At 44.3% G+C, this 27,420-nt stretch overlaps 4 gene segments (V, D, J or C); 3 read left to right on the plus strand and 1 right to left on the minus strand.

Moving 5' to 3' along the window:
* Nucleotides 1-6,613: 6,613 nt before the first annotated feature.
* On the plus strand, nt 6,614-7,119 carry LOC120570940. The segment is given in 2 exon segments: nt 6,614-6,665; nt 6,773-7,119. Coding segments are annotated over 2 exon segments (399 nt in total).
* An 11,534-nt stretch (nt 7,120-18,653) lies between these two features.
* Nucleotides 18,654-19,470, plus strand: LOC120572068. The segment is given in 2 exon segments: nt 18,654-18,761; nt 18,978-19,470. Coding segments are annotated over 2 exon segments (360 nt in total).
* A 707-nt stretch (nt 19,471-20,177) lies between these two features.
* LOC120572079 lies at nt 20,178-20,673 on the minus strand. The segment is given in 1 exon segment: nt 20,178-20,673. A coding segment is annotated over 1 exon segment (258 nt).
* Nucleotides 20,674-22,505: 1,832 nt separating this feature from the next.
* LOC120572063 lies at nt 22,506-23,120 on the plus strand. The segment is given in 2 exon segments: nt 22,506-22,569; nt 22,667-23,120. Coding segments are annotated over 2 exon segments (390 nt in total).
* Nucleotides 23,121-27,420: the final 4,300 nt, after the last annotated feature.

The following is a 27,420-nucleotide window of genomic DNA, read 5'->3' on the forward strand; positions in this document are numbered from 1 at the left end:
CTCTGATAAAGTGATTGATCCGTAGAGAAACAGCATCCTCAGAGTAATCCAAGTCCCTGTTGGAGTCAGTCGGAGCATTTCCATAGAGAGCCACTTTGCATCAGCAGCACCATGCTCCAGTGCTCTGGGAGAGTTTATAGTCCTGAGAGTTGAACACTGGATGACTGACAGCTGTCCTTCATGACAACAGAAGCCCCAGAAATCCTCCTCATCAAAAACATGACTCTGATCTCCGTCCTCATCTGGACTCTCCTCTGCTGCTGCTTCACAGGTAAAGTCCAGAGAATCAAACTCCTCTCCTCTATCAACATCCGTCCCTCTGAAATGAAGCCGACTAAACCGTGATGCTGCTTTATGTTTTTGTCTCTGTATCCTCAGAGTCCAGAGGTCAGGTCACAGTGACTCAGCCTGGAGCAGTGAGCTCTGCTCGGGGAGCCTCCGTCTCCATCAGCTGTAGGACCAGTCAAGATGTTTTTATAACTGATTCGCAATGGGGTTCGAATAAAGGGAAACACCTTTTGAGCTGGTACCAACAGAGAGATGGAGAAGCTCCTAAACTGCTTATTTACTTTGTTAATGAGCGAGCATCAGGGATTCCAGATCGTTTTTCAGGCAGTGGATCAAACTCTGACTTCACTCTGACCATCAGTGGAGTTGAGGCTGAAGATGCAGCAGTTTATTACTGTCTGAGTGCACATTGGATCAACAGTCAGTGGTTCTTCACACAGTGAAAAAGCGTCGTACAAAAACCTCCCTCAGTCAGACTGAACAGAAACTGAACTGACTGCTGCAGCTGGAAGCTACTGCAGAGACTGATACAGTTCACTGAAAACACACACACACACACACACACACACACACAACTCACACACTATTTTGTACAAAATATTTTCCATAAGCTAAATAGTTGTGGTTATAATCTGACAGCATGAGATGAAGTAACAACAAACGACCATTAAAATTCCCCTAAAGTAACCTGAATGAAATTTAAAGATCCTGCCCTTTGTCCTTAACATGCACACATTTCCTTTTAGCAAACTTCAGTCCAGTCCAACTCAATGATAGAAAAAAGATCCAAGGCCTCTTCTTTGAAAAAGTGAAAAGCCTTTATTTAGATGGAAATTATTGAAATTTTTAGTACATTAAAACCGAGCTGGGTAGTGATTCACACGTAGCGACACAAACAGCCTTCTTCAGGTTCTAGTCCTCAGCACACAGTTTCCCCTTTAGTAGACACCTGGGGTCTCATTTATAAAACTGTGCGTAGGATCCTTACTATAAGTGTACGTACGACCAAAACCCAAAATGGCGCCAAATACGCCAAAAAAAAGTCAGATTTATAAAACTGTGTGTACGCACATCTGTAAGCAATGTTCCCTTTATAAATCAGAGATTACCTACAAGTGGCGTACGTGGATCAGCCTCTTATACCGCCCTGTACACGCCCATTTTTAACCATAAATAGTCAATGCAAAGCACCTCGTGAATGCTGATCAGTATGTTAATGACCCTGGCAGTTGTTCTTTTGTTACACCGAATCATGCAGAATCATGATGACTGGCGGAGAAAAAGCTAAAAACCTCTCAGACGCTCGGGAATTGCTGCCAGTGTAGGGAAACCGGATCTATAGACTACCTTTATTAATAATACCTTCCAAAATTGAAAGTATTGAAAATCATTGATGATTTTCAATTCAATTTAATTCAAATCACTTTATTCATCCCCAGGGGGCAATTAAATGACACAAAGAGCAGCATATTCATCCACATACAGCACATCATCAATAAAATAAATACATAAGTAGTAATATATAAAAAGAAAAGAAAAAAAGGGGGAAAGGGGATGGGATGAGTGCGTCAGTCATCAGTCTACGGAATGTTGTAGTGCAGTCCAAAGATTTGAGGGGGGGCTGGGTGTTTAGGAGCTGAACAGCCCTGGGGACAAAGGTCACCTTCCTCCTCTGGGTTGTAATTCCCTCTAAATTGTAACAACTGGTTGGAAAGTTGTTTGTGCATTTATCTTGTATTGGATCTCGAATGAAGCCTCAGAGGAGGTGTGAAATGCATACATTTTATTTAATAACTTGAAACAGCCAGAAAGAAAAGTCTAAAGTATTAAAAGTTAAAGTAAAAGCATGTCAGTAAAATGTTTGAAATAACTCCCTGTTGGAGTCAGTCGGAGCATTTCCATAGAGAGCCACTTTGCATCAGCAGCACCATGCTCCAGTGCTCTGGGAGAGTTTATAGTCCTGAGAGTTGAACACTGGATGACTGACAGCTGTCCTTCATGACAACAGAAGCCCCAGAAATCCTCCTCATCAAAAACATGACTCTGATCTCCGTCCTCATCTGGACTCTCCTCTGCTGCTGCTTCACAGGTAAAGTCCAGAGAATCAAACTCCTCTCCTCTATCAACATCCGTCCCTCTGAAATGAAGCCGACTAAACCGTGATGCTGCTTTATGTTTTTGTCTCTGTATCCTCAGAGTCCAGAGGTCAGGTCACAGTGACTCAGCCTGGAGCAGTGAGCTCTGCTCGGGGAGCCTCTGTCTCCATCAGCTGTAGGACCAGTCAAAATGTTGAGGTACCGACCCATTCAAGTTGGGGTTCGAATATTGGAAAACACGTTTTGCACTGGTACCAACAGAGAGATGGAGAAGCTCTTAAACCACTCCTTTACTTTGTAAAGGAGCGAGCATCAGGGATTTCAGGTCGTTTTTCAGGCAGTGGATCAAACTCTGACTTCACTCTGACCATCAGTGGAGTTGAGGCTGAAGATGCAGCAGTTTATTACTGTCAGAGTTATCATTACATCAACAGTCAGGAGGTGTTCACACAGTGAAAAAGCGTCGTACAAAAACCTCCCTCAGTCAGACTGAACAGAAACTGAACTGACTGCTGCAGCTGGAAGCTACTGTAGAGACTGATACAGTTCACTGAAGACACACACACACACACACACACACATACACACACACACACACACACACACAGCTTGGCAAATATCTTTCATTGTGTCTCTACCAGATTTCCTCCTAAAGTTCAAAGGTTAAACCTCAACAAACTGAAAGTTTCCTCAAATGAAGAGAACAGTTCCAGTGAAGAAGCCCAATCAGAACATTCAAATCAGCAGAGTCCATTCAGACCTTAACATTGAGGGCCTTATTTTAACGATCTGAAACGCAAGTATGAAACGCAAACGCAAATAGCTTTGTTGGCAGATCTCGGGTGCTGTTGCTATGATACCGGCGGGATAAATGAGTCTTGCGCCCGACGCAAATCCAATAAGGGTTCATCTGAAGTAGCTAGGTGTGGTTTGGGCGTAACGTGAAAATAACCAATCAGAGCGTCATCTCACATTCCCTTTAAGAGCAGGCGCATTTGTTCCATGGTGGATTGTTATTAGGACGGTGGATTTGCCTGGCGCACGCCAGCGGGAGCTGTCCGGGATGCGGCAAAGTAATAAATGTCTTGACCGGGTGGCGATGTTGCTGCAGCCTCTCCCGCGCATCTCCTCAAGTCTGGAGAGGATTGCTGCAGCCATGCAGCGTGGGCCTCCAAACGCACCACCTGCTCCTGTTGTGCCCCTTCCTCCTCCCCATCTCCATCCACCCGCTCCATCAGGAGCGTATCGCGCATTTCCACTCCCGGACCCTCAAGTGTCCAATCCCACTGTAGTTCAACATCACGTCTCCTTAATTCTTCTAATATTTCCTCATTTATGTCATCAACACATCCATAATTCATGGAAATGTTGTGTAAAACACAACAAGCCACAAAGAATGCTGGGACTTTTTGAGGACTGTACTGTGAAGTGTCTCCTGATCTATCCAAACACCTGAAGCCATTTTCAGTAAAATTTTTCCTTGTAATTATGTATGGTTTGCAAAAATGGGAACTGCTGCATCCGTGTAGATGAGAGAAGCAAAGTATATGCGCGTTGTGCACACACTACATTATGGCCAAGCATGCGCCCCTAAAATAGCATCTGAATAACGCACCACTGACTTTAGACTAGCGCCACTGACTTTAGACTAGCGCCACTGACTTTAGACTAGCACCACTGACTTTAGACTAGCACCACTGACTTTAGACAAGCGCCACTGACTTTAGACTAGCATCACTGACTTTAGACTAGCACCACTGACTTTAGACTAGCACCACTGACTTTAGACTAGCGCAACTGAGTTTAGACTAGCACCACTGACTTTAGACTAGTACCACTGACTTTAGACTAGCGCAACTGACTTTAGACTAGCACCACTGACTTTAGACTAGCACCACTGACTTTAGACTAGTACCACTGACTTTAGACTAGCGCCACTGACTTTAGACTAGCACCACTGACTTTAGACTAGTACCACTGACTTTAGACTAGCGCCACTGACTTTAGACTAGTAGCACTGACTTTAGACTAGCGCCACTGACTTTAGACTAGCACCACTGACTTTAGACCAGGTTTTTCCTGGTCTGTGGCGGAATTGTTTTCTGAAACTGCAAAATAGCACCAGGAAACATTTGCGCCTGAACACGCCTCCTCTTTTTGCTGAACTGCCCCCTGGATCGCAAATACATTCCCTAATTTACCGACGTGCATCTGTGGAGGGAATAGGCCGCTGTGCGTCGGGTGCAACATAGGAATGATACATGCGTCGGTGTATAAAGGCAATTGGACTTAGTGCAAGATAGGGCCCATAGTGTTCCTAAGGAAAGTTTTTATCCTCTTTAAAGTAGAGAAGCACCTCTCTGATTCTGCTGTTGTCACTGATGTGGTGATGAGAATCTTGAGAAGACTTACAGTTTCGGTGATTGTGTCTTGAAGGTTATTTTCCATTACAACCTGAAAGAGAGCCAATGCACCACTGCAACCCTTGAAGTCCTTATTATCGTAGATCAGGAACAGTTCTGTTTTAGGTCTGGCTTTGTCCAACATGGGATAGGTGGGTTCTAGTGCTGAGTCTGGGAACGTTCTGCTGTGTTGTGGGAACAAGTCTCCTTGCAACAGAGTGGCACTAAGAAAACCTCTCCTTGGCATGGCTCATAATGGTATCACATACCTATGAAATGATACATAATTGTAAAAACGTTTTCATATTTCTCAGTTCAAAAATACAATAAAATCAGCATATTCATAGCAGTTACAATTTTTTTATGAGCAAGTAAGTTTTATTAATTATAATTATAATACACACACTTGCTGTCATTGTCTTACTCACTCAGTCTCAGACACACACACACACTCACTCTATCTCCTTTGAATTAGCTTCATTGGCTGTCTCTGTCACTCTCTGTCACTCATTCACTCACACATAAACACCATATACACAATAATTATTGAAAGCATAAATGTGGGGGAAAAAAAATCATATAATTTATGAATTGTCCTGTAGATAGCTATGTCTAATAATGACAATTCAGAATACAAAAATGTGCAACCAAACACAAATACATATAGGCTAATAGAATACAGAAATATAATTTCTGTAACTGCTTACCTCTATTGCAAGATGCTGTTGCGTTTCTTAACTGTCCACCCTGAAATTACTGTGTCAGCAACCAACTTGATATAAAATAAATCCAGAACTGTATTAAAATGTGCTATTGTTGTGTTGGTCCTAGTCAATGTTATCTAGATTAATCACGAATAAATTCACTATTCTAACATGGTGACGAAATTGTGATATTTATGATAGGTTCTATTGTGCTCAGCCATGTGGATTTATGTTTTTATTGTTTAGGCTACATAAGCATGTTATCAGCCAATATGCAAAATCATAGCCTGCCTGATAGACTGTATGCTGTGAGTTAACCTCTGGGTTATCCCTGCGATGAAGACCGAGTGATTGCTGTCCACCTCCTCGTTGTGTTTATTTATGTGTGGCGGTGCTAATTCGGCCTACCATGGCTAGCTTCACAGAGTTGTCCACATGCACTCTTGCATGTGCATATTTCTTAATGTGTTCTGACATATGTTTCAGGTCTGTCATTCCTGTCTTTGTCCACGAACTATCACAAGCACTTGTTTTAAACAGTAAGCAAGGGAAGCAAAAGATTCCATGGGTGTACCCACAGCTAGTTAGTCAAGGCTTTCGATCGAACCAACCTCGGGAAAAGGTTCTCTTGTAGGTTTCATCCTTTTCTCACGCCTGTTGGGTTATATTCACTCCTGACTTGTCTGGTCCGAGTTCTCTTACAATGAGTTTTTCCGCTAATGTTCTTCTTTTGAAGTGATACAGGTGTAGAGATTTAACTGAATTTGGTGCTCACTGAACTTGCACTCGCTCTCCTCTCTGAGGTAAATGTCCACTCCCGTGGTGCACTGCTATAATCTTGGTACTACAAGCCATATTTTCAGAGCCCCCAAACCAAAAAAAAAAGAAAACAGGCAGGCAGGTTGGCAGGAGGTTGACGCACCAGCACCCTCTATTGGCGAGCCACTGCTGTCCAAGTCCCCGTTGGAGTCAGTCGGAGCATTTCCATAGAGAGCCACTTTGCATCAGCAGCACCATGCTCCAGTGCTCTGGGAGAGTTTATAGTCCTGAGAGTTGAACACTGGATGACTGACAGCTGTCCTTCATGACAACAGAAGCCCCAGAAATCCTCCTCATCAAAAACATGACTCTGATCTCCGTCCTCATCTGGACTCTCCTCTGCTGCTGCTTCACAGGTAAAGTCCAGAGAATCAAACTCCTCTCCTCTATCAACATCCGTCCCTCTGAAATGAAGCCGACTAAACCGTGATGCTGCTTTATGTTTTTGTCTCTGTATCCTCAGAGTCCAGAGGTCAGGTCACAGTGACTCAGCCTGGAGCAGTGAGCTCTGCTCGGGGAGACTCTGTCTCCATCAGCTGCAGGCTCAGCCGAGAAGTTTTTGTAGGGACTGCGTATTGGAACAGAGGGAAAAGGTTATTGTACTGGTACCAACAGAGAGATGGAGAAGCTCCTAAACTGCTCATTTACTGGGTTAATGGACGAGCATCAGGGATTCCAGGTCGTTTTTCAGCCAGTGGATCAGGGACTGACTTCACTCTGACCATCAGTGGAGTTGAGGCTGAAGATGCAGCAGTTTATTACTGTCAGAGTCTTCACTCTATCAACAGTCAGTGGTTGTTCACACAGTGAAAAAGCGTCGTACAAAAACCTCAATCAGTCAGACTGAACAGAAACTGAACTGACTGCTGCAGCTGGAAGCTACTGCAGAGACTGATACAGTTCACTGAAGACACACACACACACACACACACACACACACACACACACACACACACACACGCTTCATTCCATTTCAGATTGATGCCGCCCGCCGGCCGGCTGAGCAAACAGTACATGAGACAAATACATGAAACTGTATTTTATTATTATTGCTATGTTTATTGTTTAACTCCTCAAATACAACATTAGACAAAAACATCAATATTACGAATATTATGTATTTGTATCTTTTCTACCCGCCGAGCGTAATTACGACGTCACTTCCGGAGTCTTCAGCTGATTTTGTTAAACGGTGCATAACTTACTGGAACATAACTGAGCAACACGTTGTTGCTGGTGACAAAACCACTGATTATATATATTATATTTATTACATGGCTTGCTTGTTGAATTCTAAAGTAGAATACGGTCTGTTATTTTCTTGATAACAGACCGTTGCTAAGTATAACACAACGTTGCCATGCATAACATAGCGTTGCCATGGACGCAGTTCTGTTCCCTCTGGAGGAGAGCTATCAATCGATCCGCTGAAAGAAGATTGGCGTCGGGGTCCTGATCACCCCGTCGTTGTTGTAGTCGCTATAACAACGCTCTACATGATCCCTTATGTACATTGAAGTGATACAGGCGTTAAAGACCCGCTGATCGCTGTCTGATTCTGTGAATGAATGCCCGCATTGCATCGTGGGAATGAATGCGCCCAGCGCCGTAACCTACTGTTCTGTCTTATTTACTGTAATATTTACCGGTAATAAGACCGAAATAATATTATTAAAATAAAGAAATGCATACCATGATAACAGCTAAATACATGTTGAAAGATGTAGTGTTATAGTTTTAAAAATATCAATAAACAACAAAGCAATCCAGCTTCCCTGGCCGAAATAGACCGAAATAATAACATTAATAGAAATACATATAAACCGTGATGAGATCTGGTGAATAAATGTTGATTAAAACAGCGATTATTGGGCTAAAAATACCAATAATATCAAAGCTGTGTCCAGCTTCTCTGCTGCAGCCCGACTGGCAGAAAGTTTCGTGCTGTGATTACGTAAGATGCTTCTCATTGAAATACATTAGTATAAAAAACGTGACCCCAACACGTAAGTCTTCAAAATAACGTGAGGGTATCACGTTCTAATAGATTTAATTTCGTAATGCCATCACGAACTGACGTGAGACTGGGTTGGGTTGGTTCATTGTGTGTCTACCAGATTTCCTTGTGAAGTCAAACAGCTCACCTCAACAACCTGAAAGTTTCCTCAAATGAAGAGAACAGTTTGTTTGTTTGTTTGTTTGTTTTATTTGGATCCCCATTAGCTTCAGCATCAGCTAAAAAGCTATTCTTCCTGGGGTCCTACAATCTATCATGTGACAATACAATTTACAATATTATACAGTGCCTTGCGAAAGTATTCGGCCCCCTTGAACGTTTCTACCTTTTGCCACATTTCAGGCCTCAAACATAAAGATATAAAACTGTAATTTTTTGTGAAGAATCAACAACAAGTGGGTCCCAATTATGAAGTGGAACGAAATTCATTGGCTATTTCAAACTTTTTTAACAAATAAAAAACTGAAAAAGTGGGCGTGCAAAATTATTCAGCCCCTTTACTTTCAGTGCAGCAAACTCTCTCCAGAAGTTCAGTGAGGATCTCTGAATGATCCAATGTTGACCTAAATGACTAATGATGATAAATAGAATCCAGCTGTGTGTAATCAAGTCTCCGTATAAATGCACCTGCTCTGTGATAGTCTCAGAGGTCCGTGTAAAGCGCAGAGAGCATCATGAAGAACAAGGAACACACCAGGCAGGTCCGAGATACTGTTGTGGAGAAGTTTAAAGCCGGATTTGGATACAAAAAGATTTCCCAAGCTTTAAACATCCCAAGGAGCACTGTGCAAGCGATAATATTGAAATGGAAGGAGTATCAGACCACTACAAATCTACGAAGACCCGGCCATCCCTCTAAACTTTCAGCTCATACAATGAGAAGACTGATCAGAGATGCAGCCAAGAGGCCCATGATCACTCTGGATGAACTGCAGAGATCTACAGCTGAGGTGGGAGACTCTGTCCATAGGACAACAATCAGTCGTATACTGCACAAATCTGGCCTTTATGGAAGAGTGGCAAGAAGAAAGCCATTTCTTAAAGATATCCATAAAAAGTGTCGTTTAAAGTTTGCCAAAAGCCACCTGGGAGACACACCAAACATGTGGAAGAAGGTGCTGTGGTCAGATGAAACCAAAATCGAACTTTTTGGCAACAATGCAAAACGTTATGTTTGGCGTAAAAGCAACACAGCTCATCACCCTGAACACACCATCCCCACTGTCAAACATGGTGGTGGCAGCATCATGGTTTGGGCCTGCTTTTCTTCGCCAGGACAGGGAAGATGGTTAAAATTGATGGGAAGATGGATGGAGCCAAATACAGGACCATTCTGGAAGAAAACCTGATGGAGTCTGCAAAAGACCTGAGACTGGGACGGAGATTTGTCTTCCAACAAGACAATGATCCAAAAACATAAAGCAAAATCTACAATGGAATGGTTCACAAATAAACATATCCAGGTGTTAGAATGGCCAAGTCAAAGTCCAGACCTGAATCCAATCGAGAATCTGTGGAAAGAACTGAAAACTGCTGTTCACAAACGCCTTCCATCCAACCTCACGGAGCTCGAGCTGTTTTGCAAGGAGGAATGGGCAAAAATGTCAGTCTCTCGATGTGCAAAACTGATAGAGACATACCCCAAGCGAACTTACAGCTGTAATCGCAGCAAAAGGTGGCGCTACAAAGTATTAACTTAAGGGGCTGAATAATTTTGCACGCCCAATATTTCAGTTTTTTTATTTGTTTAAAAGGTTTGAAATATCCAATAAATTTCGTTCCACTTCATGATTGTGTCCCACTTGTTGTTGATTCTTCACAAAAAATTACAGTTTTATATCTTTATGTTTGAGGCCTGAAATGTGGCAAAAGGTCGAAAAGTTCAAGGGGGCCGAATACTTTCGCAAGGCACTGTATTACACACCATACACACAAGACATTAAAGTTCCAGTGAAGAAGCCCAATCAGAACATTCAAATCACATCAACAGCAGAGTCAGCTCCACTGATATACACACACTAACCAAATTCACTCTAAATACATCACATGGAAATATCTCAGGACAGTGAAGCTCCATATTTGCAAAACAACAAACGTTTTCTGTGGCAGAAACATTGACAGTGTTATAAACATAATGTAATCTGGGACACAATTCATACAGAACATGTCACTGAACAAACTGTCTGTTCATAATTCATACTTAAACACCCATCATGAGAGTTGTTTCTATGTAGAGACATACTATTTAGAAAATAGACTGTACACGTCAATATATTATCTTGAGCATTGGCATCAAGAAAAAGGCCGCTGCTCACTGATTTAAACATTAATTGATTTAACATTGTTATGTTCCAGGCAGAGTAGAAAAAGTCATGTGTTTTCCCTTAATTTATTTTTTTCTTTCTCTTCCCCACTCTGGTTTCTCTCCAGGTGAGAACGCTGATTTCTTTCCACCTGTGCAGCTGGTAAAACAGGATTGGTTCCCTCAGGGTCAGCCAATCAGCAATCAAGGCAGTCAAGAAAATCAGCACACCTGAGATGAGTTTAGTCTCTCTCTTCTGTGATCCCCTTTTCCAGTTGACTTGTGGCAGTTTTTTGTTATAACTTTAAACTTGTATATAGTTGGAGGTTGAGGACTTTAGGTTAGTTGGGGTACCCTGGACAGTTTACACGTGGCTTTAACTGTGTATATACACCGGGTTATAGTGGTCGTGTATGCAGGGGCGGTTCTACATTGAATTACACCCAGGGCGAGACCCCCTTTGAGCTCCCCCCCCAAAAAAGAATATATATATATATATTGTAATGAGCTGAGTTAATGTGTCCCTGTTATTATGAGTTCATCAGTTATGCAGATGTTTACATGTTTGTGTTATGCAATAATGTTACCAGCAGAGGTCAAATGTGGTTATATCAGACCTATTTGGGTGGTGATTGTCTTGCGAGACAACCCGAGTTTTTGCAGGATTTTGGGGAGTTGAGGAAGAGCCTGGGCGGGGGTTCGGTCTGTTGTTAGCGACTGAATGGACGGCGTGGTCACGGCCAACAGTGACCTGAGTTAAGCTGTGTTACCTAAATAAATGCACTGAAGTTGCAAGCCAGTCATCGCCTCCTTATTCAACACTGCAGCACTGGGGTGCTTGTTACACTGGTGTCAGAAGTCTAAAGTGACGGGCTGGTTTCTTCTCCGGTGCTAGCCTAGCCGGCTAGCAGGCCTACCGAGCGGAGCCGCTGTTTGTACCGTCAATGGACATGCCGCACGAGAAAGGAGCGCGCCCAAAAGTTAAGGAGGAAGAGGTGAGCTACAGTTATGCCCGCGCAGAGGGTCTAGCGGCGGAGTTTGGGCACGCTGCGGAGACCAAAGCCTGCTTGAAGCTGGCGGCGAGGAGCATGGGCAACGACGCGGGAATGGGCTCTGCTCACCCCCGACAGAGCGGGGGACGCGAGGAAGGCTTCCTCACTCGCACGTCGGCTCCACCACAGCATTACAGCGGGGAGAACGCGCAGCATGTTTGGCAAAATGGCGGTGCCAATGCTTACCGAGCCCCATGTAAAACACTGAAGTACTCCGGTAAGGCAGACTGGCAGGCTTTTCATGCCCAATTTGAACTGCTATCACAAGCTTCGGGCTGGTCAGAGAACGATAAAGCACTACAGTTAGCCCTATGCCTTACAGATGATGTTACTGCTCAGCCCAGAGGAGAGAAACGATTATAAGGCTCTTGTTGGAGCCCTACAGAGGCGTTTTGGACATTGTGAACAGCCCGGCCTCCTGCGCTCTGAACTGTCCAACAGACACAGGCAGCCTGGGGAGCCCCTCCGTGTCTTAGCTAACGACATTGAAACTCTAGCCCGGAGGGCTTATGCCCACATGCCCCCTGCAGTACAGACGGAGCTTGCCAGGGATCAGTTCATTCAAGCCATAACCCCCAGGGGGCTGCGGATTCAGACCCAGCTCGCCCATCCCCGTTCCATACAGGAGGCTTTGGAACTGGCTCTGGAAAGGGAGATTGTGGAGGGCGGGAACATGGAAAACGGCCCTGGAGAGAGTGGTCCTACAGTGAGAGCCGCTGCATGCACTGACACAGCCCAAGCAAAGCCTGCATGGGCGGCTGAAATGACTGAACTGATCCGAGCTGTGTCCATGCATTCGCCACAAAGTGCCACACGCCCTCGCCAACGCCTGCTGGTCTGCTGGGGATGCGGACAGCCTGGCCATCTCCTCAGACAGTGCCCCAAGCATTCCGACAACCAGGGAAACGGACCGGAGACCGTATGGATGGGACGGTACGGACCCCTGGCATTATGTCCCATGACGCATCATCAGGAGGAAGAGGAGCCAAACAGCACAGACGGGGGAGAGGGGCTCCAATCCCCCCTGAAGCAGACAAGAACACGGAATCCACGATGGTGGCGGGTTGGACTCATGCTGGGAATTTCTGCCACATTCCTGTCACCATATGTGGGGCCTCATGTAACGCCCTTGTGGACACGGGCTCCACAGCGACACTGATACGGCCAGATCTGGTTCCAGAGGGAACACAGTTGGAGCAGACTACAGTGCAGCTGAGGACAGTGACTGGTGAGCTGGCCCCTATGCTTGGTAGGGGGAGGGTGACGTTGAATGTGGGAGGTCGAGCAGCAAATTTTACAGTGTGGGTGGTGCAGGTGCAGGACCCTTGTATACTGGGGCTGGACTTTTTGAGGTCTGCGCGCTGCCTGCTGGATCTAGGGGAGAACACATTGACCTTCCCCGGGGGCCCCACTGTCAGAATGACACTACCTACGTGGTCCTCAAAGCCACACCCCCTGGTCGGGACAGTCGTGGAGACACACTGCCATGACACAAAAACCCCAGGCGAGAGCAAAAACCCCAATCCGCAGTGCCCTGCCTCTGGTGCCCCATGCCCCCGGCAACGACCAGCCCATCTCTGCACACTCCAGCTCACCTCCCCAAGCCCATGCAACTACAGTGGAGGGGACGGACAGGTTGGCAGCGGTGAGAGAGATATGGAGACTGAATTGTGACCAACTGGAGCAATGGCAGCAGGAGGAGCTGTGGGAGGTGTTATCTGACTTTACAGACATTTTTGCACTATCAGACAATGAAGTGGGCCTGACACACCTGGTGCAGCACGAAATAGACACTGGGGATGCACAGCCCATCAAGACGCGTCCCCGGCGCCTCCCCATGGCTCACCGTGAGGCTGCAGACAGAGCGGTGGAAGAGATGCAAAGAACTGGCATTATCGAACCGTCAGACAGTCCATGGGCCTTGGGAGTGGTGATGGTGTCGAAGAAAAGGAGCCCCAAGATGAGATTCTGCGTGGACTTCAGACCATTGAACAGTGTGACCAAAAAGGACGCATATCCATTACCCAGGGTCGATGAGTCACTGGACTTGGTGTCTGGCTCCTCCTGGTTCTCTTCACTCGACCTGCGAAGCGGATACTGGCAGGTGCCACTCAGCCCTGAAGCAAGACCAAAGACCGCATTCTGTATGGATAGGGGGTTGTGGCAGTTCCGGGTCCTCAGTTTTGGCCTGTGCAACGCCCCAGCCACCTTTGAAAGACTCATGGACCGGGTGCTGGCTGGCATTCCCCATCAGAGATGTCTGGTGTATTTGGACGACATCCTGGCTCACGGGAGCTCCTTCAAAACAGCCTTGGAGTCGCTGAGGCTAGTGCTGCAGAGTGTGTCTGCGGCGGGCCTGAAATTACACCCACAAAAGTGCCGCTTCATGAGGAAGGAGGTGGAGTTTTTGGGTCACAGGCTGGGGGGAGAAGGCATCAGCACACTGGAAGAGAAAGTGCATGCAGTGAGAGACTGGCCCATACCCACGGACCAACGACAACTGAAGAGCTTCCTTGGCCTGGCCTCATACTACAGGAAGTTTGTGCGAGGTTTCTCCTGCACAGCCGCCCCCCTGTACCACCTGCTGCAGAAGGGCAGGGGCTTCACCTGGACGCCACAGTGCCAGCAAGCCTTCAACTCCCTCCAGAAGGCGCTGACAGAGGCCCCCATCCTCACCCCCCCTGACCCCATGTTGCCATTTATTCTGGACACAGACGCCAGCGACATGGGCATGGGCGCAGTGCTAGCTCAGGCAGGGCCAGAAGGAGAGAGAGTAGTGGCGTATTTCAGCAAAACGTTCAACAAGGCTGAGCGCCGCTACTGCGTCACGCGCCGAGAGCTCCTCGCCATGGTGGCGGCGATAAAACACTTCAAGTACTATCTGGGTGGCCGCCCCTTCACTGTCAGGACGGATCACTCAGCGCTTCAGTGGCTGATGTCCTTCAGAGAACCAGAGGGCCAAGTTGCACGCTGGATTGAAATGCTGCAGTCCTATGTTTTCACAGTGGAACACAGGGCCGGAGCCAGCCACGCCAACGCAGATGCCCTGTCCCGCCGCCCCTGCGCCCTGAGCGGGTGCCGATACTGTGAGCGGAGAGAAGCGTGTGAGGGAGAGCTCTGTATCGAGGAGGAGACATGCCCCATGCACGAAGGGGCTGGACCAGTCTGCCGGGGAACGCGGTTGGTTGACGTGGCTGAGTGGAAGATGCAACAGGAGCAGGACAGAGACATACAACCAGCGCGACAGTGGGTGGAAGTTGGACAGAGACCACCCTGGGAAGAGGTCACAGGGAGCTCCACTGCAACAAAAGGACTGTGGTCAGTGTTTGATGCGCTGAGGGTGAGGGACGGGGTACTGCAGAGAGCCTGGAAGGAGCCTGCCACAGGAGAGGAAAGGTGGCAGGTGATAGTCCCCAGTTCACTGAGAGACGCTGTGCTGAAAGCATCCCACGGGACTACAGGGGCGGGGCACTTTGGAGTAGCTAAAACACTCCGCCGGATTCGTCAGGGATTTTACTGGGGGCGGGCCAGACGGGACGTGGAGGACTTTTGCCGCTGCTGTGACCTCTGCGCGGCCTATAAGGGCCCCCCGGACCAGTCCCGCGCACAACTACAGCAACAGGCAGTGGGGGCTCCCATGGAAAGAGTAGCTGTGGATGTCATGGGCCCATTTCCCCGCACGGACACAGGCAACCGGTACGTTTTGGTCGCCATGGACTATTTTACAAAATGGCCCGAGGCATATGCAATACCAAATCAGGAAGCAGAGACGGTGGTTGACGCTCTGGTAGAGGGCATGTTCAGCAGGTTTGGGGTGGCAGAAACCATCCACAGTGACCAAGGGAGGAATTTTGAATCACAGGTCTTTGCCACCATGTGTGAGCGTATGGGCATGCATAAGACCCGGACCACAGCGCTGCACCCCCAGAGCGACGGCCTCGTTGAGAGGTTCAACAGGACCCTGGCTAAGCAGCTGGCAATCCTTACCGCAGAGCATCAACGTGACTGGGACACGCACCTGCCCCTTGTCCTCATGGCCTACAGGTCTGCTGTTCAGGAGTCCACCTCATGCATGCCTGCCCTCCTCATGTTGGGGAGGGAGCTAAGGACACCAGTGGAGGTGGCCTTTGGCAAACCCCTTGACACCCCTGCTGTTCCCCCAGGGAGAGAGTACGTCAGGAGACTCCAGGATCGGATGGAGTCCGCCCACATCTTTGCCCGAGACCAGCTGGAGAAAGCGGGCATGAGACAAAAAAGGAACTACGACATAAGGTCAAAGGGGAGACACTTCCAAGCCGGAGAACTGGTTTGGGTGTACATCCCACGTAGGAAGAAGGGACGGTGCCCCAAGTTGGACTGTCATTGGGTGGGGCCCTGTCAGGTCGTGGAACGGCTGGGTGAAGTAGTGTACCGAGTCCAGCTGCCGGGAAAAAGAAAGAAAGTCGCACTCCACAGAGACAGATTGGCCCCGTACAGAGGTGACTCCCTCCCTTCCCAAACGCCTGTGCGGAGGGGCGACGGCACAATCACTACACGCAGACACACCCACGAGCCCTGTCAAAGCCCCGTTCCCCCTGCATATACTTCCCCAGAGACAGTGACTGACCCCCCTGTTCACAGCCCTCCTTCCCCCTTCCCACCACACGCACCTTTCACTGCACAGGGGTGTAGCCCCGCCCACCAGGCAGAGGCGCCTGCGTCCCCCACTCGTCCACGGCCGCGGAGACAGAGACGTCGGCCGGGCCATCTCAGAGACTTTGTGTAGTCCCTCGGGACGAGGGACTTTGTTGAGGGGGAGCTGTGTAATGAGCTGAGTTAATGTGTCCCTGTTATAATGAGTTCATCAGTTATGCAGATGTTTACATGTTTGTGTTATGCAATAATTTTACCAGCAGAGGTCAATGTGGTTATATCAGACCTATTTGGGTGGTGATTGTCTCGCGAGACAACCCGAGTTTTTGCAGGATTTTGGGGAGTTGAGGAAGAGCCTGGGCGGGGGTTCGGTCTGTTGTTAGCGACTGAATGGACGGCGTGGTCACGGCCAACAGTGACCTGAGTTAAGCTGTGTTACCTAAATAAATGCACCGAAGTTGCAAGCCAGTCATCGCCTCCTTATTCAACACTGCAGCACTGGGGTGCTCGTTACAAATATATATATATATATATATATATATATATATATATATATATATATATATAAATAAATGTGCCAAGAATATATACAATCAGATATATAAAAAATCTAACAAGAGCAGAGAGCAACAATAATATAAAATATTAAGAATAATATACAAATAAAATATAGAATAAATAGGCCTATTCTAAATAGTACAAATCCTTCATCATACAAATGTGAAAACGCACTAAAGAGAATCTAATTATTTACACTATATTACACTATAGCACTAAGAACAGAAATCACAAACCAAAACTCAAACCTGACCTTGCTGGCCTTCCTTGATGCAAAATCATCAATGATGTTATTGTATGAAATCTGCTCCCGTATTGAGTGATTGATATTGATGACGGCAAGGCCAGTGATCTGTTCCTGGGACATGGTTGACCTCAGGTATGACTTGATCAACTTTAGTTGAGAAAAGCTCCTCTCTGCTTGAGCCACAGTGACTGGCAGAGTAAGTGCAATCCTTAGAGCAGTCCAAAAGTTGGAGTAGATCTCCGATAGATCCTTATCACGCATAAAAGTGATGCTTAGCTTTGCAACACCCAGCGGTGAACTGTCCCCCACGCCCCCCTCCCCTTTTCCTTTCTCACACAGCTTCTGTGCACAAGTACGCCTGCGGAAAGGCGGGGTTTTCCCGCGGGCTGCAGCGAGATTCTCCTCTCTCAGCAAGCTGCTCGCCTGCAGCTGCAGGGGGCGCCGATTGCCAATTCCCCACACAGTGAAATGATAGATAACAGAAAACCGCTTCGCAGCGCAGAGGATTTATTTTTTATTTTTTTAAGTTCTCGTACCCCTCCATGAGTCATGAAAAAGTCGCCCCAGGCGGCTGCCCGGTTCACCCGTGCCAAAAACCGCCACTGCGTGTATGTTCAAAATAAATACTTTAATGTTCACTTCTACGACCCTGTCAGTCATTTTCAAATGTGTTGTTCTGTCCCCGGTACCATCGAAGGGAATGTAACAAACATGTTTGAGTACAGCTATGATGTTTGGACATTATTCCTACGTTTACAAGTGGCCGGCTATTTTCATAAACGGACATTTCAACCTCTCTGTTTTCAAAAATGACATTGTGCACAGCTGTCAGTTTTCAGAAAAGTCTTCGTTTACACGTACCCGTGTATATACTTCGTCAATGCAGTCAAGAGCACGCCAAACCTGTAGGTGACAGTGTAACGAGAAGCTCAAGCCCACGTTAGCCAATCAGTATCCCGAAAATAGCAACAAATCACTTCCTCTCTCTGTCTCTCGGCTGCCTAAATCTCCGTTTGTCTCAGTTTACATGCAAAAGTGCAAACGAAGATTTCAAAAATCTCCACTCTGGCTGGAGTTTTTAGAAAGACTCTGTTTCAGAGGAGAATTCTCCATTTGCGTGTAAACGAATGGAAATGTCTCCGTTTGTAAAAATAACCACGTAGGTGTCTATGTCATAATGTCCTGATATAAACACCACCTGATTCAAAACGGGTGTGAGTCCCAAGACAAGCTCCACTATCAATTACATCAGCATGTTGACATCAAATTATTAACAATATACAACATAGAAATCTGAGGTATCAGCTTCATGTCAGCTAATGTGGATGCAACCCAATACGACAACACAGAGAACCAATATAACATGAAAACAGCTGGAAGAGTTCATTTATTTCTTGATGCAAGTAGACTCTTAGTAAGTGATCAGTGGCAGCAGTGAGGAGGAAACAGCGTGACATGTTGAGGACAGCTACAGTTCACTGACTCTGTGTGTTTGCATATGTGTCCTGCCTCTCTGCTCCCAGCCGTTAAGAGGCCAGTGTTGATCAGTGGCTGTCCAGGCCTTTCAGAGACACTGGCACACCGGCAGCACAATGATGATGTCATTGACTCTACTGCTGGCCACCCTGGGGCTCCTTGTTCAGGGTGAGACTCTCTTCTGAAGACTTTGCTTCGGGATGCAACCAGGTTCACCACAATGATGTTCTGCTATGATGGAGAAACACTGGAACAAGCAGCATTTACCTTCTTCCATCTGTTCTCCATGTTAAAGAAATGACACTCTTCTGTTTGGATGTTGATCATCTTTCTCTAAGCTGGATTTGTCTCAATAATCCTTCTGCATCTTTTTCATGTTTTCAGGTTCATCAGGACAAATCATCCTGACTCAGTCTCCTGGATCTCAGTCTGTAGTTGCAGGACAGACTGTCTCTATCAGATGTAAAACCAGTACAAGTGTTAGTACTAGCTACCTCCACTGGTACCTTCAGAAATCTGGAGAAGCTCCTAAACTCCTGATTTATTCAGCTACAACCCGTCAGTCTGGAGTTTCAGATCGTTTTACTGGAAGTGGTTCTGGGACTGACTTCACTCTGACCATCAGAGGAGTCGAGGCTAAAGATTCAGGAGTTTACTACTGTCAGCAGGGTTACAGCGGGTTAACACAGTGATACAACGTCGTACAAAAACCTCCCTCAGCTGGAGAGGAACTGATCTGACTCAACAGCTGCACTGAAACTAAAACAACAGAAGCTTGACTAAACTAAAATATATATTTAAATATAATTGACTTTAAACAATTTAACACTAAATATAATTTATCTAACTAGAAGTTATATTGTAAATTATTTAATTAAAACCAGGTTAGAAACATTCTGCTCCACATCAGAGCTGACCTCTGTTGAAGTATGATTTCAATTCTTTGACAAGTTTAATCCAGAGTATGATAACACATGAACACTAAAACTGAACATTTTCATTTATTTTATTTCTTACTGCTTTTCATAGAAACTCAAATATAGTTATTGTTGAAATAAATTACAAAATGTAATTATTTTTTTATTAGTAATCATGTCTATAACATATTTTAGTCATTTGTAGTTATTTTCTTTTCTCTTATCTTTATTTTTAATGTAATTATTTCCAGAAATTAAGCTGCAGAACACACTCATTATATTTCTCTCCATGCTGATGATGTTGTGCTTTTAATTTGATTTAACATATTACAGTCCTTACTATTAACACACTTCAGTAATAAGAGATGATTGGATGATTTATCGTTGAAATGTTCCGACCATGAGTTTAGTTCCAAAGGTTTATCATTATAGACATTGTTTTATATAATCCTATACTGTCTTTCTACAGTCACCATGGTGAAATTAAAACATATTTGTTGGATCAGTTTGTCCTCAGGATTTCATAAAGTCAGTGACACCAATAAGACACTTTGATAATAATAGACATTGGAAACAACTGATTTGATGAAACGTCTTTATTATCTGGAAACACTGAAATAATACTGAAACACTGCAACAAGCTGGCAAATCGCTGTCAATAACGTCAAATAAAAGACTGAATTACTCAAGTACAAAAAAATGAGACAGACGATTGTCGGAAAATGTGACCAAAACTTCGGAAAAATATCGCTACTGAAACAGGTGAAATAAAAGCCAGAGCTAGTTGCAGAGAGCAGAGTGAGAGCAGTGTCAGAGTAAAACCAGTAGCAGAGTCCCTGCCAGTGAGTCAGCTCAGGACTGGGAACACTGGTCTCTCCTCAGTGTCTCTGAGAGCGGAGTCTGGGAGCCCTGGGTGGCCTCACAGGTCACAGAGCCCACCTTCCTCCACTGGTCTGCAGGGAGCCTCAGGGTGCTGCTCCAGCTGTAGTGGCCGTCCTTCCCCAGCACCCCGGGGCTCCTGCTCTCCTCCCAGCTGCTGCTGCTGCTGCTGCCGTCCACCTTCCAGGCCAGACTCCAGTCTGAGGGGAAGCCCTTGTTGGCCAGGCACATGAGCGTGGCCTTCCCCTGCTCCAGGTCTTCACTGGAGGGGGCAGCACCGTCAGGGTGGGGCGCACATCACCCACTGCAGAGAGAGAGAGAGAGAGAGAGAGAGAGAGAGAGATCAAATGTCATACAAAGAGAAAATGAACTCCTTCCTGTTGGCTGGTTTAGTTTAGATTAGTTTATTTCCATCACATAGATACACAACATGACATACATAACATAAATAGTAAAAACGGGTCACCCTATATTGTCATCTTAACTCGTTCATACTCAAAACTGACCAAAGAGTTGGAGTTTGAAGCATTTGCTTATTACACCATACTTTTTACATTATTCTATTTAATTTATATGTTGGTCTCTAAGAATAAATTCATTATTATTATTCATTTCTGTATGTTAGGTTCTGTAGGTCGTTTCAGTTTGGATGAAACTGGTTTTAAACGTTTCACTTCCCTCTCTGAGCTTGGTAACCATGGCAACAGACAGGCATCACTGCTGAACCATGACAACAGACGGGTTTCAGAACTAAAGATGAAGTTTCTTTCTTTAGTTTAATTAATAAATATCAGTGATCAAGTGTAACATGGAATGAATTCCAGCACCAGTGTGAGACTTTAAGTTGATCTTCACATTTTTTATCTCAACCCAAAACTCAGATAAGATATGATGTTGTTTGTTCTCCTCTTTTACGCCCGGCATCACTACTGAACCGGGACAACACACACACTTCACTATTCACAGACTGTTTAAATGCTGAAAATTATTTTATTAAACTCAAACTAATTGTTCTCCTAATACAACATGCAGTTAGCCTGACAGCTGTGGTATTATGATATTTATTGGTTATAACGTGAGTTGACATGTCATTAAGTTCATCAGTCTGTAAGACTGAGTAAAACATTCAATGTTTCCAGATAAATCACTCACTAAAGAGTCACTTGGTAATAATAGGTTTCGTCAGCCAAAATTTCATAACTATTTAATTTAAAACATTTAGGAATATTTCTCTCTAACAAAATGTTAAAACATAATTTTACCACGGAAGAAAATGTTAAATCAAATTATTGTTTCCAATAAAAAATTTACTATTTTAAAACAGAATGAGTTATAAGAATGTACAAACTGTCACAATTAAGATTTTAAAGGTATCAGGTGAGTTTTTTCATCAGACAGAATAGTATCTCTATCACAGTGAAGTAATTATCGCTGCAATAATATTCAATTTCAGCTATCAGCACAAGTCTTAATGTAAAGCTTGTTTTAATCAAATATAAACTAAATCAATATAAAATATGAGTTTGTTTAGAAGTTAAATGTACTTACAGTTAACATCCAGTCTGGTTCCTCCACCAAAAGTCCACCACAGTGATACAAACTGATTGAGCCGTCGTACAAAAACCTCTCACTGTAGAGAGACACGGCTCTCTGACTTTGAACACAACAAACTCAACAAACACACTTCCTGTTTATTTAAGCATTAACTATTTCACATTATATGTATCAAACACTTTCACAATTGTATAGAATGAATCAATTTTTTATAGATTTATTGTTAAATTTGTCTGAAAGTAAAATTGCTCTCTCCAGCAATGAATGAAACCAGACAGAAAAAGTTTAAGAAAGCAATATATCCACAATTAGTATTAAATCCACATTAAAATGCTTCCTGACACATTCTGAATCAATCCTCTGATAAAGTGATTGATCCGTAGAGAAACAGCATCCTCAGAGTAATCCAAGTCCCTGTTGGAGTCAGTCGGAGCATTTCCATAGAGAGCCACTTTGCATCAGCAGCACCATGCTCCAGTGCTCTGGGAGAGTTTATAGTCCTGAGAGTTGAACACTGGATGACTGACAGCTGTCCTTCATGACAACAGAAGCCCCAGAAATCCTCCTCATCAAAAACATGACTCTGATCTCCGTCTTCATCTGGACTCTCCTCTGCTTCACTCAGGGTGAGGAAAATCATGTTTCTGTCATGTAGAAATCATTTGGAGTGGAGCTGAGTTCCCCCTCACCATCTCATGTCCAGTGTTTCTTCTCTCTCCTCAGGGTCTGTTGGACAAAATGTTGTCTTGACTCAGCCAGCAGCCAAATCAGTGCAGCTGGGTCAAACTGTTTCTGTTGACTGTAAGGCCAATCCAACAGTTACTCAATACTCTGGTTTACAATACTTCCTGGCCTGGTACCATCAGAAAACTGGAGAAGCTCCTAAACTTCTGATCAGACTAACATCAGAAAGAGTTTCTACAATCTCCAGATACAGTGGAAGTGGAGCAGGGAACGGAGTTGACTTCACTCTGACCATCAGTGGAGTTGATGCTGCAGATGCAGGAGTTTATTACTGTCAGAGTTATCATTCTATCAACAGTCAGGCTGTGTTCACACAGTGATACAACGTCGTACAAAAACCTCCCTCAGCTGGAGAGGAACTGATCTGACTCAACAGCTGCACTGAAACTAAAACAACAGAAGCTTGACTAAACTAAAATATATTTAATAATAATTGACTTGGACTTTGATCATTTTAACACTACATATACTTTATCTAACTAGCTAGTTTAAAGTTATACTTTAAACTCTTTAATTAAAACAGGGTTTGAAACATTCTGCTGCACATCAGAGCTGACCTCTGTTGAAGTATGATTTCAATTCTTTGAGTTTACTCCACAGTGTATAATAACACATGAACACTAAAACTGTACATATTATTTATTTCAAATCTGACCACTTTTAATAGACACTCAAACATACTCATTGTTAAGATAAATTACAAACATGTACTGTATCTTCAGCCCGTTGTCCTTTGTCATTAACATGCACAGATTTCCTTTTAGGAAAGTTCAAACAGTCCATCTCAACAGTGAAAAAATGCCTCTTTTTTAGAAAATGTTAAAAAGTACGGAGCCCCCCTGGTCCCACTTTGTCAAAAAAAAAAAAGTTATAACTATCTCGTGGCCACGAGATCCCTCTTCATATTTTATAGCCTATATTTATACTTGTTACATGTATATATGTCACAAAGTGGAGCCAGGCAGCCAGAGTTTTCCTATGTTGTATAGTGTGGTGTTTTTCTCCGGCTCCGCTGTCCTGCCTGTCTATCTGTGGTGTTTTGGTTTGCCTGGTACAGAACTGAAGACTCCTCCCAGCGCACCTGATCTCATCTCATCAGGAGAGATGCTGGAGGAACACGGAACGCGCTCCACATTTTGATAATGAATGGCTGAGACACAAGGAGGAAAGAGGAGCGGACGCTACAGGAGTGCAGGACGGAGCACAGATAGACGGGCAGGACAGCGGAGCCGGAGCCGGAGGACAGCTGTGGATGTTTGGAGGATCGGCGCGTTGGCGTTGTGGCCCGAACGGGAAAAGCAGAGTGGACGTTGCGTGCTGCTGGCCCTCTTCCCCCCCTCCCTCAGACAGAAAAGGGTAAAGACTGTAGTCCCTTTCTCTATAGACTGGTTGAAATCAGATTTTCTATTTTTGCCCAAATCGCACTCGCACAACGCCAACGCGCCGATCCTTCAAACATCCACAGCTGTCCTCCGGCTCCCCTGTCCTGCCCGTCCCCAACGTTTCTTTTTCGCTCTCTATCCGCTCCTCTTTCCTCCTTGTGTCTCAGCCATGGTGATCAATCAATCAAAGTTTATTTATATAGCACTTGACAGCAACCAGCAGGTATCCAAAGTGCTTAACATCAGAAATAAGAGTAAAAACACATCATACAATAGAAAGAATGAACATAGAAAACAGTAAAATCAGAAAAGGTTACAAAGAAACAGAAGAATGAAATTGTCACACCACTGCTATGTATTAAAAGCCAGACTAAACAGGTACGTTTTGAGTTAGGACCTAGAAAGAGCTTCATCTGTGGTAGTGTGAATATCAGGGGGTAACTTGTTCCAGAGTCTCGGGGCAGCAACTGCAAAAGCCCGATCACCCCACCATTTATACCTTGACCTCGGCACTTCTAAAACTCGTTGATTGGAAGAACGCAATGACCGGTTGTGCTCCCGCAAAGTTAAAATTTCAGACAAATACTCCGGGGCCAGACCATTTAAGGCCTTGAAAGCAAACAATAAAATCTTAAAATCTATTCTAAAACGCACAGGGAGCCAATGTAGGGTGTAGAGAACGGGAGTGATATGTGCACGTCTAGATGTATTTGTTATGGCGATTTCATATTGAAATTGTTACATAATGTTATCTGGGACACAATTCATACAGAACACAGTCACTGACAAAAACTGTCTGTTTATACTTCATACTTAAAAGAGTTGTCTCTATATAGAGAGATTGTATTTTGGAAAAAAGAAAGTGTTTTGATTTAAACAACTAACAAGTTGGAGGCCTTTATTCATTGGTTCACTTTCATTAACAAGACCCTTCTGGTCCAATCACCACCTTACTTATGTCACCTGCTGCAGCCAAAGTCTGTCACATAAAATATTCACTAATCCAACTCTACCTCTGGTCTCACATCTTTTCAATCTGCCGCCCCTCACCACTGGAATGCTCTGCATACGATTTTTGAACTTGACAAACTCATTTCCATTTCACCTTTTAAAACCACCATCTCATCCTTGTTCACCGACATATGCAGTTGCTTTTCCACATCATAATTTCCATTTGTATGGTTTCTCCCTTTCTTACTTACCCATGTACCTGTGCACTTTGCTCATTTCACGTGTTCATTGCTGTGTTATATTTTTAATTGTATTTTATGTTACTTTAATCTGTATGAATGTCTAATGTATTTTATTCCCTAGCCCTCCCTTCCTTCCCCTGATTGGCTTTGTCATTTGTTAGGCCGTCATTCTAAATAAGAACCTGTTAATGACTTGCATGTAAAAGATAATGGTGAAATAAAAAGGATGTTCTGCTGAGATTTGATCTTAAAGTAACACTCTATTGGGTTTTATATAATGCATATAATCTATATTTTAATTGGGATTTAACATTTTTACAAATGATTTAGTTGCCACAATGACATTATGTGTCTGTGTCCAAAACGTGCATAGGTATGGCTCAAAGATTCTGCAGAGGTACACAAGTCCCACTCTAATTTTGTGGCTGTTATTTCCTCTAAACTGTAACAACTGCTTCAAAAGTTGTTCCTGCATTCATCTTGTATTAGATCTCAGAGGAGTCCTCAGAGGAGGAACAGTCATCGAGTTAAGTGCATAACTTTTACTTAATAACTTAAAACAGCCAGAATGAAAAGATAAAAGTATTAATATTTAAAGGTAAGAAATATAAGTAAAATGTTTGAATTAACAGAAAGCAAATAACTGATGAAAGTGCTGTGTAAAACACTTGTTGAATTCACAGTGTGAATACTGTATTTGTCATATTGTATAACATGTATATGCTATTACATATAGGACATTTTTTATTTCATTGAAATAAAAGAAAGTAACATTTTCTTCTTAAAATCTATAATTTCTTTCATGCGCCACAAAATAGTGTATCTACTGTACATCTCAATATATTATCTTGAGCACTGGCATCAAGAAAAAGTCCGCTGCTCACTGATTTAAAGCTCTTAAACATTGTAACGTTCCAGGCAGAGTAGAAAACTGCCTGTCGTCATGTCTTTTCTCTTTGGGTTTTTCTTTCTCTTCCCCACTCTGGTTTCTCTCCAGGTGAGAACACTGATTACTTTCCACCTGTGCAGCCGGTAAAGCAGGATTGGTTCCCTCAGGCTGGTCCAATCAGCAATCAAGGCAGTCAATAAAAGGAGCACACCTGAGATGAGTTTAGTCTCTCTGCTCTCTGATCCCATTGCAGGTTGAGCTGTGGCAGTTTTCTGTTAAAACTTTAAACTTCTATGTAGTTGGAGGTTTAGGACTTTAGGTTAATTGGGGTACCCTGTACATTTTACAGTTTTAACTTTGTATAGATACACCAGGTTTAGTGGTTGGTTTATGTTAAAAATAAATACTTTAATTTAACTTGTACAACAACTTTCACTCATTTTCATTTGCCGTGTTCTGTCCCCGGTAGGATCAAAAGGGATGTGACAAACATGTTTGAGTACAGCTATGATGTTTGGACATTATGTCATCATGTCGTCCTGATATAAACACCTGATTCATAACGGGTGGGAGTCCCAAGACAAGCTCCACTATCAATTACATCAGCATGTTGACATCAAATTATTTACAATATACAACATAGAAATCTGAGGTATCAGCTTCATGTCAGTTAATGTGGATGCAACCCAATACGTCAACACAGAGAACCAATATAACATGAAAACAGCTGGTAGAGTTCATTTATTTCTTGATGCAAGTCGACTCTTTGTAAGTGATCAGTGGCAGCAGTGAGGAGGAAACAGTGTGACATGTTGAGGACAGCTACAGTTCACTGACTCTGTGTGTTTGCATATGTGTCCTGCCTCTCTGCTCCCAGCCGTTAAGAGGCCAGTGTTGATCAGTGGCTGTCCAGGCCTTTCAGAGACACTGGTACACCGGCAGCACAATGATGATGTCACTGACTCTACTGCTGGCCACCCTGGGGCTCCTTGTTCAGGGTGAGACTCTCTTCTGAAGACTTTGCTTCAGGATGCAGCCAGGTTCACCACAATGATGTTCTGCTATGATGGAGAAACACTGGAACAAGCAGCATTTACCTTCTTCCATCTGTTCTCCATGTTAAAGAAATGACACTCTTCTGTTTGGATGTTGATCATCTTTCTCTAAGCTGGATTTGTCTCAATAACTCTTCTGCATCTTTTTCATGTTTTCAGGTTCATCAGGACAAACCATCCTGACTCAGTCTCCTGGATAGCAATACGTAGCAAA

Source organism: Perca fluviatilis, chromosome 13, assembly GCF_010015445.1.
Source record: "Perca fluviatilis chromosome 13, GENO_Pfluv_1.0, whole genome shotgun sequence".
NCBI lineage: Eukaryota > Metazoa > Chordata > Actinopteri > Perciformes > Percidae > Perca > Perca fluviatilis.